The following is a 17,239-nucleotide window of genomic DNA, read 5'->3' as shown; positions in this document are numbered from 1 at the left end:
GGTCTTCGCACACACACAATGGCTCTAAGATGGGCGTCGGGTTTTGCACACACACGACAGGGCTCTAAGATGGGCGTCGGGTTTTGCACACACACAATGGCTCTAAGATGGGCGTCGGGTTTTGCACACACACGACAGGGCTCTAAGATGGGCATCGGGTTTTGCACACACACGACAGGGCTCTAAGATGGGCATCGGGTTTTGCACACACACACAACAGGGCTCTAAGATGGGCATCGGGTTTTGCACACACACACAACAGGGCTCTAAGGTGGGCGTCGGTCTTTGCACACACACACAGTGAAACCTGTGAGAGCCCAAACCTGATAGGCTGCCATGTTTCTCTAGGTCTCCTGAGTTCTGTGCCTCTGACAGGGTGCAGTCTCCCTACTTTCTATCACTTGTTTTATTGGAAAATATTTGAGTTTTCCTTTTCTGACAGGTTTCTGCTTTGCGTGGGCTTTACTGTGTACACACTTTTCCAGGAAGACGGCCCAGGTCTCTGCAGGCTCCTCCAGGTCTCTAAGAATGCCTCCTCTTCCCTCTTTCTCCTGGCACTGTTCTTACAGCCGGGAGGCACCCTCTTATACCAAAGCTTTGACCATCGACACGCTCATGCCGTCTCTCCTCCTGCACCTGACCTCCCTGATGGCTGCACGCATGTCCCTTTCCAGCAAGGCGTGGCCTAGACGCCAGCCATCAACATTCCCCAAGGGACACTGGGCTGCGCACCACAGTGGAAGACAAATCGGTGTGGGTGGCCAGAGCCGAGGGGAACAGTCACACAGGGGACCCTTCCAGGCAGCAAGCAGCCTGCTGCCTTATCGTGTTTACTTCTGGACTTTTACTGTGCACACTGCTAGCAGGTCATATGCACCACATCAAGAGCTCACGATTCCTACCACTCAGGACCCGTGAGTCCAGGCACTGGGAGCTGCTCGTCTAAAATACCCTTACTATCAATGAAGAGGTCAACACCAGCAAATTACATGCAAATGGAATGGAAATTATCCTCACTAGAAATGGGCAGTTTTTGAGATGCTTATTTTAATTTCGGGGCCTCATCTGTCATAAAATATAAATTGCTTAGTTCACAAACTTAATTCCAAACTAACATGATCTTTCACATTTATAAAGGATAAATGTTGCTAAATAACGTTATTTACTGACCCTAAAATAAGTTAGATTGCATGTTAAAGGCCCATCACACCAGTATCTGCGTACTTTACTACACTGAATACAGATCGCCATGCTATTTTCACTAGGCTACACAGGAAGATTAATTCTGGAAATGTTTCACACACGTGTCAGTTACTCAGGGTCACTTCAGAGTAATGATCCTCAGAGGGTAACAGTATCTCCCCCCGGTACAGGCTCTCTCTACTGATCACGCCAACTGGTTGATCCAAACTTTCTTAGACATAGACCCATTTACGATATAGTATGCCCACAGTGGTTAAAAAGTAATGTGTAGGTAATTTTGCAGAGCAACAGAGATACAAACAAAGCATCTTATGAACATATTCCAAAGTCTACAAACAGAGCAAGTGGAAATGAGATATTTGGTGCAGAAAAAGTCATTCTTTGCTGACTTTATTACATAAATTTAAGATAATTTCTTTCTCCATTAAGGAATATCAGATCACTCCTAATATAAAATTTTTTAGAAAGACACAGTAAACATATACACATGCATGTTTTATAAAGACTGACGGATAAGGGAAAAATCTTTCTCTAATTTAAATCCAACGGGAAAGTAAGGAACTGTTTTTAACTCCTAACTCTTCACACAAAAACCTCAGAGAGCTTGTAATAATTAAGTTCCTAATCCATGAAGCTTAGTTTCAAAACTGAGAATCCCACAAAGTACTTGCTTTCTTTATCAACTGCCCAACCTTTCTTGATCAGCAAATCAAACAACCCTCTGCCCACTGTGGCAGTGACGGTTCACTTCAGCATAAGTCAGCCATGTCAATATTTAGGCCAAAACACAGAACTCAGGATGCAGATAACTTGCGCTCTGCTTTCTCCTCTAACATGGACCAAACCAGTTGCTGGTGAGTCAATTATGACTCATAGTGACTCTACTGGACAGAGCAGAACTGCCCCATAGGGTTTCCAAGGAGCGGGTGGTAGATTCGAACTGCCGACCTTTTGGTTAGCAGCCAAGGTCTTAACCACTGCACCACTAGGGATCCATAAATAACAAACTACTACAAAAAAACAAAGGAAAACAACACACGATAATTGTGCAGAATGAATACTGAAATACTGACACTACCATAAAGGAGAAAAAACCATGCAAACCAGTGACTTCATTAAGCTCTCAAATACAGCTTCCACATGACCAAAACAGCATTTCCTATTCAAGAGACATCTTTCTATAAAAATATTGGAAGAGACTCTTTAACAATAAATAAGGGGGCAAAAATTACTATACACTAAGGTTTACTTTGCTTTTCAGTCCAAAAATAAACAAAATTCCACATAGTCAGCCTTAAATAAACGCTTTTAGCATTACTATATAAAAGGGAGCAGTTGTGGTTTTAAGGCTTAATTTCAAAGGTCTCCTAAGTAGAATAAAAAACATTTTCCAGAACAAGTGGGAACACAACAGACACAAATACTTTAAAAGTTAAGAATGTGGCTAGTAAGTGGCAGGCAGGAATCCTGATGCCATCTTGCCTCACCATGTTTTATGGGGTTTTTTTACACGTTTATTAGGAAGTATTTCAAATACTGCTGTTGCAGGTATATGCACGTAAAACATACAAATCTTTGGATATCCAATCTTCAGATAGTATCTGTAGCTTTAATTATACCAAAAGATCAGTGGGAAAAACAGGCGGAGACAAACGTAAGTAGTAATCACTCATAAACAAAAACCAAAGAAAATTTTACCTGTGTTTGTAAGAAAAAAAGAGAGTGGGAGCTATACAGATGAACGATGAAGGAAGGAATGGGGTGGAGGCAGCAATTAAGAGGGCTGTTCTGGTATCTCCCCTCACTACATCAAATTGAAGGGCAAAAAACCCACTACTGTTGAGGTGATTCCAACTCATAGTGATCCTACAGGACAGAGTAGAACTGCCCCATAGGGTTTACGAGGCTGTAATCTTCACAGAAGTAGACGGCCACATCTTTCTCCCATGGAGCGGCTGGGGGGTTCAAACTGCTGACCTTTGGTTAACAGCCAAAAGCTTTAACCACCGTGCCACCAGGGTGCCTACTTGAAGAGCTAGAGCCACCAAGCTCATGCTGAACTAGAGTAGTAGCAAGTGACAAATGGCGAGACTTAAGAACTAGTTACCCAATAAGCAGTTTCTCAGCATCTACTGAACATCCAATGATTCACTGTGCAGGATACAACCAAAAAGAATCCCGAATACCTGCTTCTATGGCAGATGTTTGCAGTCTGGTTAGGAAAATGTCAAAGAAAAAGCTTTATGCTGAGTGTGAATATCCCTCCCACGCATTTACATGCACCAACAATATTTGAAACACTTCCTAATAAACATATAAAAAAATCCCATAAAACACGGTGAGGCAAGATGGCATCAGGGTTCCTGCCTGTAACTTACTAACCAAATTCTTGTCTTTTCTAAGTGTAAGTTTCGTCATCTGTAAAACGGGGATGACAATAGCTGTCGTACAGGGTGGTTAGCATTAAGTGAGATAATACATAAAAAGCACCTAGTACAGTGCCAGGAATGTAGCAAGCCCTCCATCAATGCTCAGATAAAAAAAAGACGACCCAACCAAACTCTTGGTTTTGGCTGATGTCCACCATGACTAACCCTTAACTCACAACCGAGCTAGCGGGGGGAGTTCAATGCAGACAGACTCACCCCGCCAGGAACTGGCTACATGGCACTCAGACCAAAAGAAATTCCAACTCAGCTGTCCCGTCTCTGCATATGTCACAGGGACCTCATCATGACATGTAACAGTGCTAAGGAAACCTAAGGTAAATATATGTATCTCCAATGTCCACAAATATCACCCTAGAAAAAGCCAGAACAATGTGACTAGACTAAAAGCAAAGGCACCTTGAGCAAGACCGTTTTTAAGTCTAAAGTGTGGATGATAGCCCACTCACCACTAATTCTGACTCAGTTTTTCCATGTTGGTAAAACCCGGCGGTTGGTTCAACCATGTGATTTCTGAAACGCATCTTCCATTTTCATTCAGAGGAAAATAAATGTGGTGTGAAGTCTCTACTAACAAACTCACAAATAATTTTAAGGCATCCTACACCTATGAAGTGGTTATGAAGCTGTTGCGATTAGCAGTGAGTTCTCACACAAGTTGCATTTAATGACAACAGTAACGATAAAGCAGATTAACAGTAAATTCATGAAGCAGAAACACACGCACCAGCTCCACGTCAGGTGGTACAGTCAATCCTAACGGGGCAACGAACGGCTCTTCATTTTCCTCCAGATTTTCAGCCTCATTTTTTTCTATTGAAAAAAAAAAAAAAATTAAACATCTACACGACAACAAGGAAAGAATGCCCACCAACAGTACGCAATAACTCCCCGACTCTTTGCCTTTCCATCATTACATCTAGAAACACTCTCCAGTTTTTTCTGCCCCATTCCACCGCAGGTAAGTAGTACAGCCATTTCCCCAGATCCCAGAGCGGTGGGAGGTGGAGCAGAAGAGCACATGCCTGGGGTCAGATCGTTGTGTGAGTCCTAGCCCTCCACTTACTGGCTCTAGGCTCTTGGCACCCAGAGTGCCTTCCCTGCTCTCAGCCTGCCTCATGTGTATGAATGCAGAATTATCATCAACTCCAGAGCTGTTGTGAGGTTCAAGTGACCATAATACCTGACAGCAAGGACTCAACACACGTTCATTTGTCTTTCCTTCTCAGCCTCTTTTTTATTGATGTGTGCATTTAACTGATATCACTAAGACTCTCTCCAAACTATTTCTGTGGAACCCAATGGTATCAGGCATGACATAAGGTACTCAATTACTAGATGACTGATTTTCAACATAAGATTTTAAAATACCTGCGCACAATTGTCAAGACTTCTCCACGCAAGCAAACTATTTCTCTTTCACAAGTAATCAGAAGTCTTTTTTCCATTTCTATTTATTCATTAATGGCTCATTTAACAAACACTTGCCTATAATGTGGTAGGTGAGGTACTGCACATTATAACTTTTTAAATTCTAAGGTACCTGAATACACTCAATAACTCAGGTGATTACCAGTTTAAAAGAACATAGCGAAATGCATAGAAATATAGTAAACTTAGACTAACATTTTTAAAGATTTTAACACCTATTAACATTTTTATCAAGAAAGAGATAATGTTAAATAAGCAAACATTAAATCTCCATTAAAATAAATAACTTTGACTGTTAGTGACATTGGGTATCAAACAGAATTCTATTGTGTGTGTGTCTATATACATATGCACATGTATATATGTCCATAGGTGTGTATGTGTGTGTCTACGTACATGACACTCTATTTCTATTACTGCAAATTAAACATAAAAAGTCAAGCTGTAAGCGTCACATGGGCCCAACTCCTATTTAAAAAAAAAAGTATCAGCATATAAGACAAAATTCTGAGAACATGATTAAAGAAAAAAGAAATAAAATTATAAAACAATACAGAAAATTTTATGCTAAAGAGAAAAACATAACGAAACTTGGAAGAGAAACTAAGTCATACTGAAGTTCTTAATAATTCAGTAATTGTAACCAAGTATAATATTATTCAGCCCCGTAATTACATGAGACAATAGTCCAACATCTAGAACAGGGGTTGGCAAACTTTTTCTGTAAAATGCTAGAGTGAATATTTTAGGCTTTGCAGGCGTATGGTCTCTTAAGCAGCCACTCAACTCTGCCACTGCAGGGCAAAAGCAGCAACAGACAAAGGTCAACAAATGATCGTCGTTGTGTTCCAATAAAACTTTATTTACAAAAGCAGACGAATCAGGCCTGTGGGTCGTAGTTTCTTGATCCCTGCTCTGGAATGTTAAGGAATTAATATTACCGATTTTTCTAAAGATTGTTGCTATGATCTTGAAAAAGACATTTGACCTTTATAAATTTCAATTTTTCTTTGATTGTATGTATTCCTTTATTCTGATCAAAAACACTATGTATTTATAACAGAAATAATGTATGTGGTTCACAGACAAGAGAAGACAAAATCTGAACTATTTAGAACCCTAAAAGGAGATCTTGCTCTGCATAACTGAATAAAAGCTTATTTCTTAGACCTCCAAGAACACTTCCAATACATCAGAACATCTGAGGGATGTTAGGCTCAAAAGTCCACACAAAAGCTGTTGAATATCACATATAGTTAAAGTTACACTGGAAAAGTCTCTTTAAAAGCTCACAGAGTATATGAGATGTTGTATGTACAATGGTAATTCTTTTGCCCACGAAGTAGTGGGCAGGACTAAGGGAAGGAAAAAAAGGAAAGTCTCTACAACACATCAGACCTACATTCTATTTTTTTTTTTTTTTTATTGTACTGCCGGTGAAGGCTTACAGAACAAATAGTTTCTCATGAAACAGTAGTATACATATTGTTTTATGACAGTGGTTAACAACCCCACAACATGTCAACCCTCTAACTTCTCAAACTTTTTTTTTTTGGTGAAAATACACATAACCAAAGATACACCATTTCAAAAATTTCTGCAAGCACAGTTCAGTGACACTGACTACCCTACATCCTATTATTCTCTTAAGATAAAAACCCTTGGTGACTGGGAATAAGGGGAGAGGCCTAGTGTATTGGCATGCCTGCAAGGCACACATATTCTGTTTTAACATTAAGCTTCTATAATTGCTTCTTATATGGTTTAAGAGATTTGTTAGTTAGAGATAAACCAAATAACAGATTAAGTTAGCTCTTAAATCCCCATCTGATGTAACTGCAATTATTTTAAACCTTTTAAATGGGTTTCTAAAGTTTAGCACACATTTTGCAGTTCTCCCTCTCTTTAAACAAAATACCCTGAATATAAGTGACCCATCCTCACTGTTTCTGGTTCACAAGAGGTGACCACTACGAAGCACTGCAGTAACAGTGCTCTTGGGCTGACTCAAGAGATGAAACATATCTATCATTGCACTGTGTGAGCCCAGATTTTAGAGGAGCGCTATTTTTTATATTCAAAGTTTCCAGAGTTAACCCAGAAAAGCATAAATTGAAAAACTTCAATTTTACGCCCCTGGTCCTACCAAGACAAACAGGAAATCTGCAGTGCTGTGTTGTTTAGTAATAACTGTAACTCCACAGGGGTCCTTCTGCTGGGCATCTGTCACTGTTTCAGTTGGTGGCGCAGTGGTTAAGCGCTCAGCAGCTAACCAAAAGGTCGGCCACTCCTTGGAAACTCTATGGGGCAGTTCTACTCTGTCCTAAAGGGCTGTTGTGAGCTGGAAGCGAATCGACAGCAATGGGTTTGGTTTTGGTTATGTACAGGCAGGTTAGTAGGAAGGTAAGGCCACATTAACTTATCCCAGCTAATGCCCATCCTTTTAATGGCCCAAGCGTGGATCACTAACGAAACCAATACATATACTATGACTCTGGAAACAAAGAGTCCAGACTGAGTGATTTTCTGTTTCCTGAATCAGATAGGAATGAATGACAAGGCAACTCAACCCAACAGAGATCACAAGAGAAAGTCGGAATCCACTCTTCGTTTGCACTGACAGTTCATTTCCTAATGGTTAGCTCTGTTATACCACAAGAAGGAACACCACCCACGTCCTCTGTGTCAGATGCATGCTATAATTATGTGGGTCTGTAAAAGTGTCGAGGACTTGACCTGACCATTACATGCATGGTCCACAGTTGGCCAACGTGATCCCAGGCTGTCTACGCTGCTTACCTCTCTGTTTAGAAGGCTCCTCTTCCTCTGTTGGTTCTGAGGGGTCATAGTAATCACTGCCATAAGTGAACCCCACTGCATTATAGCTCCCATCCTCTGCTAGAGCTTCACTCAGTCGCTTGTATTCTTCCTCTTGAATAAAAATGAGAATTTTATTAACAAAAATGGAAATTTACTGGGAAAACTTTTACACGTCTAACATCGTAGCTATCGGTAACGCATACAACACGCTTTTTTCAACCTCTTTTTGAGGCGAAAATATTTCTAAGAATGCACACTTTTTGTCTATCGATATGTACTTTTGCCAGTACATGTTTACCCACAGACAGCAGAATACACGTCTTTTGTGGAAAATTTCTCCCTGCTGAGAAAATTTGGGGATTAAGAACTGTATTAAAGATTGTTAAGGCAAAGACAAGAACATCAATTTTAATTTATACGATACTGTTAAGGAAGAACAGTTAAAGAGTTTGGTTTTTGTTTTTTCAAATCCCAGTCTGCCCTCAAAAGCTGGGAAATTTCTTTGTGGCTCTATATATAAACTATCCTGAGGTCCTCTCAGATACGCAAAGACTCCTGTTTTTCCAATCCACTGGGTACTGTCAAGATAATATCAGAAAGAGTGAGTATAAAAAAATGAATGGGAGTAAATTTTTAAATACTTAAATTTTTAAAAAGTTTGTGGCTTAAGTAAGTTTTTCTTGAGCAGTACCTTGCCTTGCCTCCTCCTCAAGCAAGTCCGTATGCAAGGCTAAATACCTCTCTTCATCACACAGGGCATCTATTCGTGCCTCCTCTTCCGACAGCTGGTAATCTCTGTTCCAGGTGGAATACTCAGCATCGTACTCAGAAAGGTCATGCAGGTGACCACGTCCATCATATCTGTAATATGAACCAACTGGTCAATAGAAAGAAACTGAAGCCTAGGTCTGTGTGGGTGTGGTAATGTACATACATACTTACCAATTGAAATAAAGAAGTAAAAACATTAAAGCAAATACAAAAATTTCTCAGATTTATATTTAATTTGGTTAGTCATGTCTCACCTACTTTTAAAGCCAAGTTATCTTAATAAAGTCTAACTTCCTTTCTACGATATACTAAAACTTATAATTAAAAATAAAACAATCCTTTAACAATAGCATAAATGGTATCCACTTCACTGGCAAATCTTACCGTTTATGTTTGGCTAACCATTCAATGTCACTTGCAAAAAAAAAAATTATTTTTCTGAAAAGTCAAATACTATAGCTTACGTTCACACAAACCCGAATACATAAATACCTATCCGTAAGAACCAAACGGTCGAAATTTCCTCGCTTCTTTCTGTTAGTCCCGAACTCTCAGGAGAGATCTTCACCAAAGAAACTTGCGTCCATTGGAGGTAAAATCTTGGCTAGGCTCGCCCCCTAGCCATTTGGCTGAGGAAATAAGTTCTGGGTTATGTGATAGAGAGACACACATACATAGGAACAGTAACATATACATGCAGTTTAAGGAGGTTCACTGAAACAGAGCAAAACCATTAGAAAATGCAGCATAAATATTTTCTTCTAAACTTTGTACTCTCAGGAAAAAACATACATAAAGACACATCCATGTTCCTCTGGCATGGACCAATAGGTATTTTAGCCAAATTAAGACTAAGAAGAGCACTTTTTGCTATGCTTTTAACATACAAGATTCAATCAATATGCTAATCGTCAGTGTGCATCTGCTGAATAACAAATCAGTCAATTTTACTGAAAACTCTCAGATTTAGGGTTGCAAAAACAAACGTAGAGCAACAAACAAAAGTTTGCCACATTCTTTAATGCCACTTTTGTAATGGGACAAAAAATACTAGCTAAAAAAAACGACACATTTACAAGGAAAAAAAAAAGGTCAAAAATTCCAGAGTAACCAAGTGATTGTGTTTTATTTAATTTCAAAATTTTACTTTGATGTAAACCTCCTTAACTTACAAATATAGATCATTATTTAAAGATATTATACATGTACATGTGTAGAGTTTGCTCCCCACTAGTTTTGGAAGACCTAACTCAAACCATATACAGGATGATGTGGAAAACTGTATATAGAGCTCAGTCTTCATCGCTGAGCAAACTTTAATAAATATCACAAGTAACATTCTGGAAAAGCAAATTGCCTGATAACTGAGGCAATGTCATTCAATATGAACCAAGGTTTAAAGGTACAGAGTGTCTGAGCAGAGCATGGAGCCATCAGATCCACACCTAAGCTGCTCTGGCAACCCTCCCTTCACAAGTCCTTTTTTTCTAGATCTAACTCCAGAAGGAAAAGTCAGGGGTGGAAACAGCCTATTTGGTCATTAATGTGGTCCATTCTGGCCAGCTCAGGAGCCATCCCTACAGCCACGTTCCAGAACTTTGTAGAATCCAGTTTTAATGGTCTCAAACGATGGGTTTCCTTCACTTGGAGACTATTCCACAGTTTAACGGTTGGTCACAGTTAGCTTTTCAGTCCAGGCCCCAGAAGTGGTGTTGCCACATCGGCTACAAAAAACCCCAGTGAGGAGGAGGAAGGAGAGACTGAAACAAAAAGCGAGGGGAAAGGGGAGCAAACAGCCTACATCATGTAATGTCATCCTTTTCAAATCAGACATCTTCAGACATCCCAATTCTGGGAACCCTCTGCCCATGATCCTAAACATCCTCAAAGGGTGATTCCTTAACGCAGGTTTGATTTGAAAAGGAACAACACATCTGTATCCCAGCTCCACCCTTCAGTTCTAAGAGACAGTGAAACCAGCCCTAAGAACACTGGCTCCGAGAGTGTCATCACGAAGTCAACTGGCATCCGGTTTAACTGGAATCTGTCAAACTCGTCGGATTATTACAGGGAAAGGGACCAGATGTCATTCCGGCCGTGTACGGGCGCTCCACTGAGGAAGGCGCTGGGGGCATAAAAGGTTCAAGTCTAATTCACAGGGTCCGAGAGAGGTTTCTAACCACCGCCTCACTGCGGCGTTCCGCATGAATCTGTGGGAGCGCCGGGCGGCAGGCCCCAAGCACGTCAGGAGAGCCCCGGGGCACGGGCCTCTTCCACAATCGCCAACTGGAAACCAGCGACAGGGGTCGGGGTTAAGAGGGGCTGCGGGAGCAGAGACGATCCCTCCGGCGGCAGACGCGGCAAGTGATTCCAGCCAGTGCCTTAGGGCAGGTTTCACCGTCCCCCACCCCCAAAACCAGGAGGGTGTGAGGACAGGGGAGGGAGTCCCCTGGATCCCCGCTGGCTCCAGAAAACCCCTTTTAATCCCGGCCATCAAGTCAACATCAGACGAAATCAAGCGGGTGAGGGAAGGGGAGGATCGACGGGTGGGGGGAGGAACCGACCTGTCGATGAGGATCTTGTGGTCCCCCATCCAGGGGATGAGATGCTGTCCCTGTTCCTGGGCCAGGGCCCGCTCGTCGTCCCGGAACAGCTTGCAGGCATAGCCGAAAACAAGAAGCTCCACTCGGTTGCCCCCACCGCCAGCACCGCCGGGCCCGGCCTCCTCCTTCGCGCTGCTTTTCCTCTCAGCTTTGGCGCGGCCTCCGCCCGCGCCGTACATGACAGCGTCCCCGGCTTCCAGACTGATCGTCTTCTGCGCCGCGCCGAAGGCCCAGATGCTTCCGCCTGGCCTACCCCCTCAGTCAAACGCTCTGCATCCCGGACCCAACCTCAATACCGCCGCCATAGCGGGCAACAAAATGGAGGCAACGATACTTCCGGTGAGAGAGAGGCCGCACATCCGGCAAGGGTTTCGGCAGATTCGATACCCGTCAGGGCTGTTTGAACGGCTAGAAAATATTTTGGCTTAGTTTTTAGCATCCAGAAGCACCTCTACGATAGAGGATATTGCGTACAGAAGGAAGTGCATTTTTAGTCTTTGTTTTCTCTGGCGGAGGCATTCACGAACGGCTACGAAAGTGCGCGGTGGGACCGCGCGCCGGCTTCATTGCGGCCGGACGGAAGCGTTGATCATATCCGAGCGGAAGAGACCCGGGTCCGAGCGGTTCGGGACGTCGCCGGCTTCGCCCTCTAGGGTCTTCCGTGGGGGACTGTCGTCTTCCTTCGCGCCTGGAAAGCCACCGACCGTCCCGAGCCTCGCCGTCCCCGATGTCACCGGGGCAAGGGTCCCATGTGGGGTCGCGCGCCGGCCAGGCTCTGCGCCGGGCGAGCCGCTCCCCTTTCTGAGGCCCTGCTTTCGTCCTGATTTGAAGGGGGTCGTGACGCATGTCCCGCCTACCTCAGAAGGTTTCCATAGCAGGTGTCAAAGGGCTTTGTAAGCCATAAAGAGCTCCCAGGTGACGGGAATTTAGGATTCTGTGACTCGAGTGATGAAAGAGGTTGGGGTGGAGGGGGAGCCTCAGTCTCGGAGGCTGGGGTTCAGTGTGGTTTGCTGAGCCTTTTTCCTTTTGGGCCTCGTTTTGCCCAGCTGTGGTTCCTTAGGGGCTTTCCAGCCCCATCTGTAACTTCAGGGCAGAGAGTCAAGAGGGCTGGAGTGTCAAAGCACTGACTTTAGGGTCAGGGATCTGCCTGAAAAATCGAATGAGAGTAAACTCGTCGTTCTCTTTTCTGGACTACAGAGTCTTCCTCCGCAAAAAAACAATGTCTTCCTGCTAGTAAGGTTGAAATGAAATACTGTATCTGAAGGTTAAGAGGCTTTATAAAATTGTTGTTGTGTGCTGTCAAGTTGATTCTGACTCATAGTGACCTGCCCGTAGGGTTTCCTAGGCTGTAGGGTCACTATGAGTCAGATTCGACGCCACAGCAACGGGTTTGTTTTTTTAAAAAATCTTCACGGGAGCAGATCACCAGGCCTTTTGTCTGGAGGCGCCATTGGGTGAGTAGCAGCCAACTGCTTAACCGTTTACACCACCAGGGCTCCTAGGATTAATGTTGTTACTGAGGGCCATTGAGTTGATTCTGACTCAAAGTAACCCCATGTGACAGAGTAGAACTGCTGCCCTGTAGGGTTTCTTAAGCTGTAATCTTTACAGAAGCAGACTGCCACATCTTTCTTCTGTGGAGTGGTTTGTGGGTTTGAAACACTGACCTTTCTGTTAGGGGCTGAGCACTTAACTACTGTGCCACTAGGACTCCTTTTAATAAAATTAAAACCAAACCCGTTGCTGTCCAGTCGATTCTGACTCATAGCAACCTTATAGCAACCCTATAGTACAGAGTATAATGGCCTTATAGGGTTTTATAAAATTAGGCACCATTTATTGAACAGTTCAACAAATAGTTCCCACCCAAAGGCCTCTGCTGTTTCCATTTCCTCTGCCTATTCACAGGCACCTCACCCATGTCTTAATCACCACCTTCTCAGGGAGACCTTAGTGGTTCATACCACCCGTAGCTTCCCCTCTCTGGTCTCGCCCACGGACCTGTTGATACCACTTATCACCACCTCGCATGACATCATATATTTAGCCCCAGACTACAGTTAGCTTTGAGAACATTGGTGATTCAGTGGTAGAATTCTCAGCTTCCATGCGGGAGACCCAGGTTCAGTTTCCAGCCAGTGCACCTCATGTGCAGCCACCACCCATCTTGTCAGTGGGGGCTTGAGTGTTGCCGTGATGCTGGAAAGGTTTCAGCAGAGCTTCCAGACTAAGACGGACTGGGAAGAAAGGCCTGGCAGTCTACTTCTGAAAATCAGCCAATGAAAACCCTATGGAACTTAACAGCAATGACAACAAACAAAAAAGAGTAGCTGCTGAGGCTGCTTATGTACAGCCAGAAACCTCATGGGATTTGATTACTTGGTTTGGAGGTTTAGAGTCATGGTTTCATGGGACATCTCAGTTAATTGGCCTAACAATGTATTTAGCACTTCTGTTCTACCTCCTAGTTTGTTGCGTAGTGCCTGGGGTCTTAAAAGCTTGCAAGCGGCCATCCAAGGCACGACAATTGGTGGCTATTTGCTTGGAGCAACAGAGGAAGGAGAGCCAGGAATAGGAGGATATGGAACGTGTGGCCTGATTGCCTCCATGAACAACTGCCTCCTTTGCCATGAGACCAGAAGAACTAGATGGTGCCCAGCTGCCATTATTGAATGTTTTGATCAAAGACTCTGTAGAAGAATCCTGATCAAAAGGGGGAAAATGCAGAACAGAATTTCAAATTCTTGTGGACTCCAGACTTTCTGGAGCCATGGAGGCTGAATGAACCCCTGAAACTGTTGCCCTGAGATAATCTTTAAACATAGATCAAAAATTGATCAAATATGCAATCAGGATGCATTGATAATTAATGGTGATTGGAATGCAAAAGTTGGAGACAAAGAAGGATCGGTAGTTGGAAAATATGGCCTTGGTGAAAGAAATGGTGCCGGAGATCTTGTGATAGAATTTTGCAAGACCAACGTCTTCTTCATTGCAAATACCTTTTTTCAGCAACATAAATGGCAACACACACGTGGACCTCACCAGATGGAATACGCAGGAATCAAATCGACTACATCTGTGGAAAGAGACGGTGGAAATGTTCAATATCAGTCAGAACAAGGCCAGGGGCCGACTGTAGAACAGACCATCAGTTGCTCATATGCAAGTTCAGGCTGAAGTTGAAGAAAAATTAGAACAAGTCCACGAGAGCCAAAGTACAACCTTGAGTATATCCCACCTGAATTTAAAGACCATCTCAAGAATAGATTTGATGCATTGAACACTAATGACTGAAGACCAGATGAGTTGTGGAATGACATCAAGGATAGCATACATGAAGAGAGCAAGAAGTCGTTAAAAACACAGGAAAGAAAGAAAAGACCAAAATGGATGTCAAAAGAGACTCTGAAACTTGCTTTTGAACGTCAGGTAGCTAAAGTGAATGGAAGAAATGATGAAGAGAGCTGAACAGATTTCAAAGGGCTACTCAGAAAAACAAAGTACTGTAATGACATGTACAAAGACCTGGAGTTATGGCATTTCTTAAGCTGAAAGAACTGAAGAAAAAATTCAAGCCTTGAGTTGTAATAGTGAAGAATTCTATGGACAAAATACTGAACAACACAGGAAGCATCAAAATAAGATGGAAGGAATACACAGAGTCACTGTACCGAAAAGAATTGGTAAGTGTTCAGTCATTTCAGGAGGTAGTGTATGATCAAGAACTGATGGTACTGAAGCAAGAAATGTAAGCTGCATTGAAGACGTTGGTGAAAACCAGCCTCCAGGAATTGGCAGAATACCAATTGAGATGTTTCAGCAAACATGCAGTACTGGAAATGCTCACTCATCTATGCCAAGAAATTTGGAAGACAGCTACCTGGCCAAGTGACTGGAAGAGATCAATATTTATGCCTATTCCAAAGAAAGATGATGCAACTGAATGCTGAAATTATCGAACAATATTATTAATATCACACACAAGTAAAATTTTGCTGACAATCATTCAAAAGCAGCTGCAGCAGTACATTGACAGTGAACTGCTAGAAATTCAAGCTGGATTCAGAAGAGGATGTGGAACGAGAGATATCATTGCTGATGTCAGATGGATTCTGGTTGAAAGCAGAGAATACCAGAAAGATGTTTTCCTGTGTTTTATTGACTACGCAAAGGCATTTGACTGTGTGGATTGTAACAAATTACGGCTAACATTGCGAAGAATGGGAATTCTGGAACGCTTGATTGTGCTCATGAGGAACTTGTCAAGAGGCAATCAGTTGAACAGAACAAGGGGATACTGCAAGGTTTAAAGTCAGGAAAGGTGTGTGTCCGGTTTGAACCCTTTCACCGTACCTATTCAATCTGTATGCTGAGCAGATAATCTGAGAAGCTGGTTATATGAAGAAGAACGGGGCATCAGGATTGGAGGAAGACTTATTAACAGCCTATGATACGCAAATGACATAACCTTGCTTGCTGAAAGTGAAGAGGACTTGAAGCACTTACTGATGGAGATGAAAGACTTCAATATGGATTACACTTCAACATAAAGAAAACAAATTCTCACAACTGGACCAATAAGCAACATCCTAATACACGGAGTAAAGATTGACGTTGTCAAGGATTTAATTTTACTTGGATCCACAGTCAACACCCATGGAAGGAGCATTCAAGAAATCAAAGGACATATTGTATTAGGCAAATATGCTGAAAAAGACCTCTTTAAAGTGTTGAAAAGCAAACAAGTCACCTTGAGGACTAAGGTGCACCTGCCCCAAGCCATGGTGTTTTCAGTTGCCTGATATGCATGCAAAAGCTGGATAATGAATAAGGCAGACCAAAGAGGAATTGATGCTTTTGAATTATGGTGTTGGGGAAGAATACTGAATATACCATGGACTGCCAGAAGAATGAAGAAATCTGTCTTCAAAGAAGTACAGTCACAATGCTCCTTGGAAGTGAGGATGGTGAGACTTCATCTCACATACTTTGGACGTGTTATCAGGAGGGACCATTCACTGCAGAAGGACATCATGCTTGGTAAAGTAGGGGGTCAATGAAAAAGAAGATGATCGTCAATGAGATGGACTGACACAGTGGCTGCAACAATGGGCTGAAACATAGTGATTGTGAGGATGGCGCAGGAGTGGACAGTAGTTTGTTCTGTTGTACACAGGTTCGCTGTGAGCGGGAAGCATCTCGAAGGCACCTAACAACAACAACCCAAAAATATCCCCTGAAGTCTTCTTAAAACCAAACAATAGCTTAACTACTAAAAAGTATCTTCCTTGGGCATTATGCTCTTTTAAGAACTATCTATTTGGGATCAAAGTGACAACAGCAACTTGAAAGATAGGAACCTTAGGGGGCGGTGAGTTAATGGGCGAGAAACAACTCAGAAAAGGAGGATGAGAATGGTTGGACAACTCGAAGGGTATAATCAATGTCACTGAATTGTACCTGTAAAAACAGTTAAGTTGGTGTATGTTTTGCTGTGTATATTCTCAACAACAAAACAGAATATTCTGCATTGAAGCTCTATTAATCAGAAAACTTACTGTATATTAAAATAAATTGAAAATAAATCATCAAGTAGAAATACACTAAGAATTACCCCCCCCCGTATTGTTAAATTTTAAATAAAAACAGTAATCTTAGAAACAAAAACTATGGATCACAATGGTCTGATCCCCAACCCATCATGAGGATGGCACAGAACCAGGAGGTGTTCCATTCCATTGTGCATGGGGTCGCCATGAGTTGGCGGCCAACTGGACTGCCACTAACACCAATAATTGTCTCCTTGAATAAAGGTCGTTGTCTGACAAAGAAGGGGAGAATGGTGTTTGGGTGGGACAGTTAGCAATATCTGCTACATTTGTCATTATTCCTACTCTTAAATCCTAATCAAATGGGGGGAGACAGACATGTAAACACTTAATCACTATATAGTGGCACAAA

The 17,239-nt window shown here is 42.5% G+C and overlaps 1 protein-coding gene across 5 annotated transcripts in view; it reads right to left on the bottom strand.

The window, feature by feature from the left end:
- Positions 1–11,766, bottom strand: part of SFSWAP (splicing factor SWAP) — a 79,723-nt gene extending 67,957 nt beyond the window's left edge. For 2 of the 5 annotated variants that reach the window (XM_023739276.1, XM_023739279.1), the window contains exons 1-4: positions 11,237–11,608; positions 8,593–8,762; positions 7,881–8,012; positions 4,378–4,463 (exon numbers count right to left, since the gene is read on the bottom strand). In XM_023739276.1, the coding sequence (XP_023595044.1) occupies positions 4,378–4,463; positions 7,881–8,012; positions 8,593–8,762; positions 11,237–11,454 (606 nt within the window). In that variant the 5' untranslated portion in view covers positions 11,455–11,608. Of the gene's footprint in view, positions 1–4,377; positions 4,464–7,880; positions 8,013–8,592; positions 10,823–11,236 lie in introns of those variants that run through there. The other 3 variants (XM_004385010.2, XM_023739278.1, XM_023739277.1) reach the window with 3 other exon arrangements.
- Positions 11,767–17,239: the final 5,473 nt, after the last annotated feature.

This window comes from Trichechus manatus, unplaced genomic scaffold (assembly GCF_000243295.1).
Source record: "Trichechus manatus latirostris isolate Lorelei unplaced genomic scaffold, TriManLat1.0 scaffold00131, whole genome shotgun sequence".
NCBI lineage: Eukaryota > Metazoa > Chordata > Mammalia > Sirenia > Trichechidae > Trichechus > Trichechus manatus.
The sequence above is the reverse complement of the archived record's forward strand: the minus strand, read 5'-3'. Positions and strand labels throughout refer to the sequence as shown.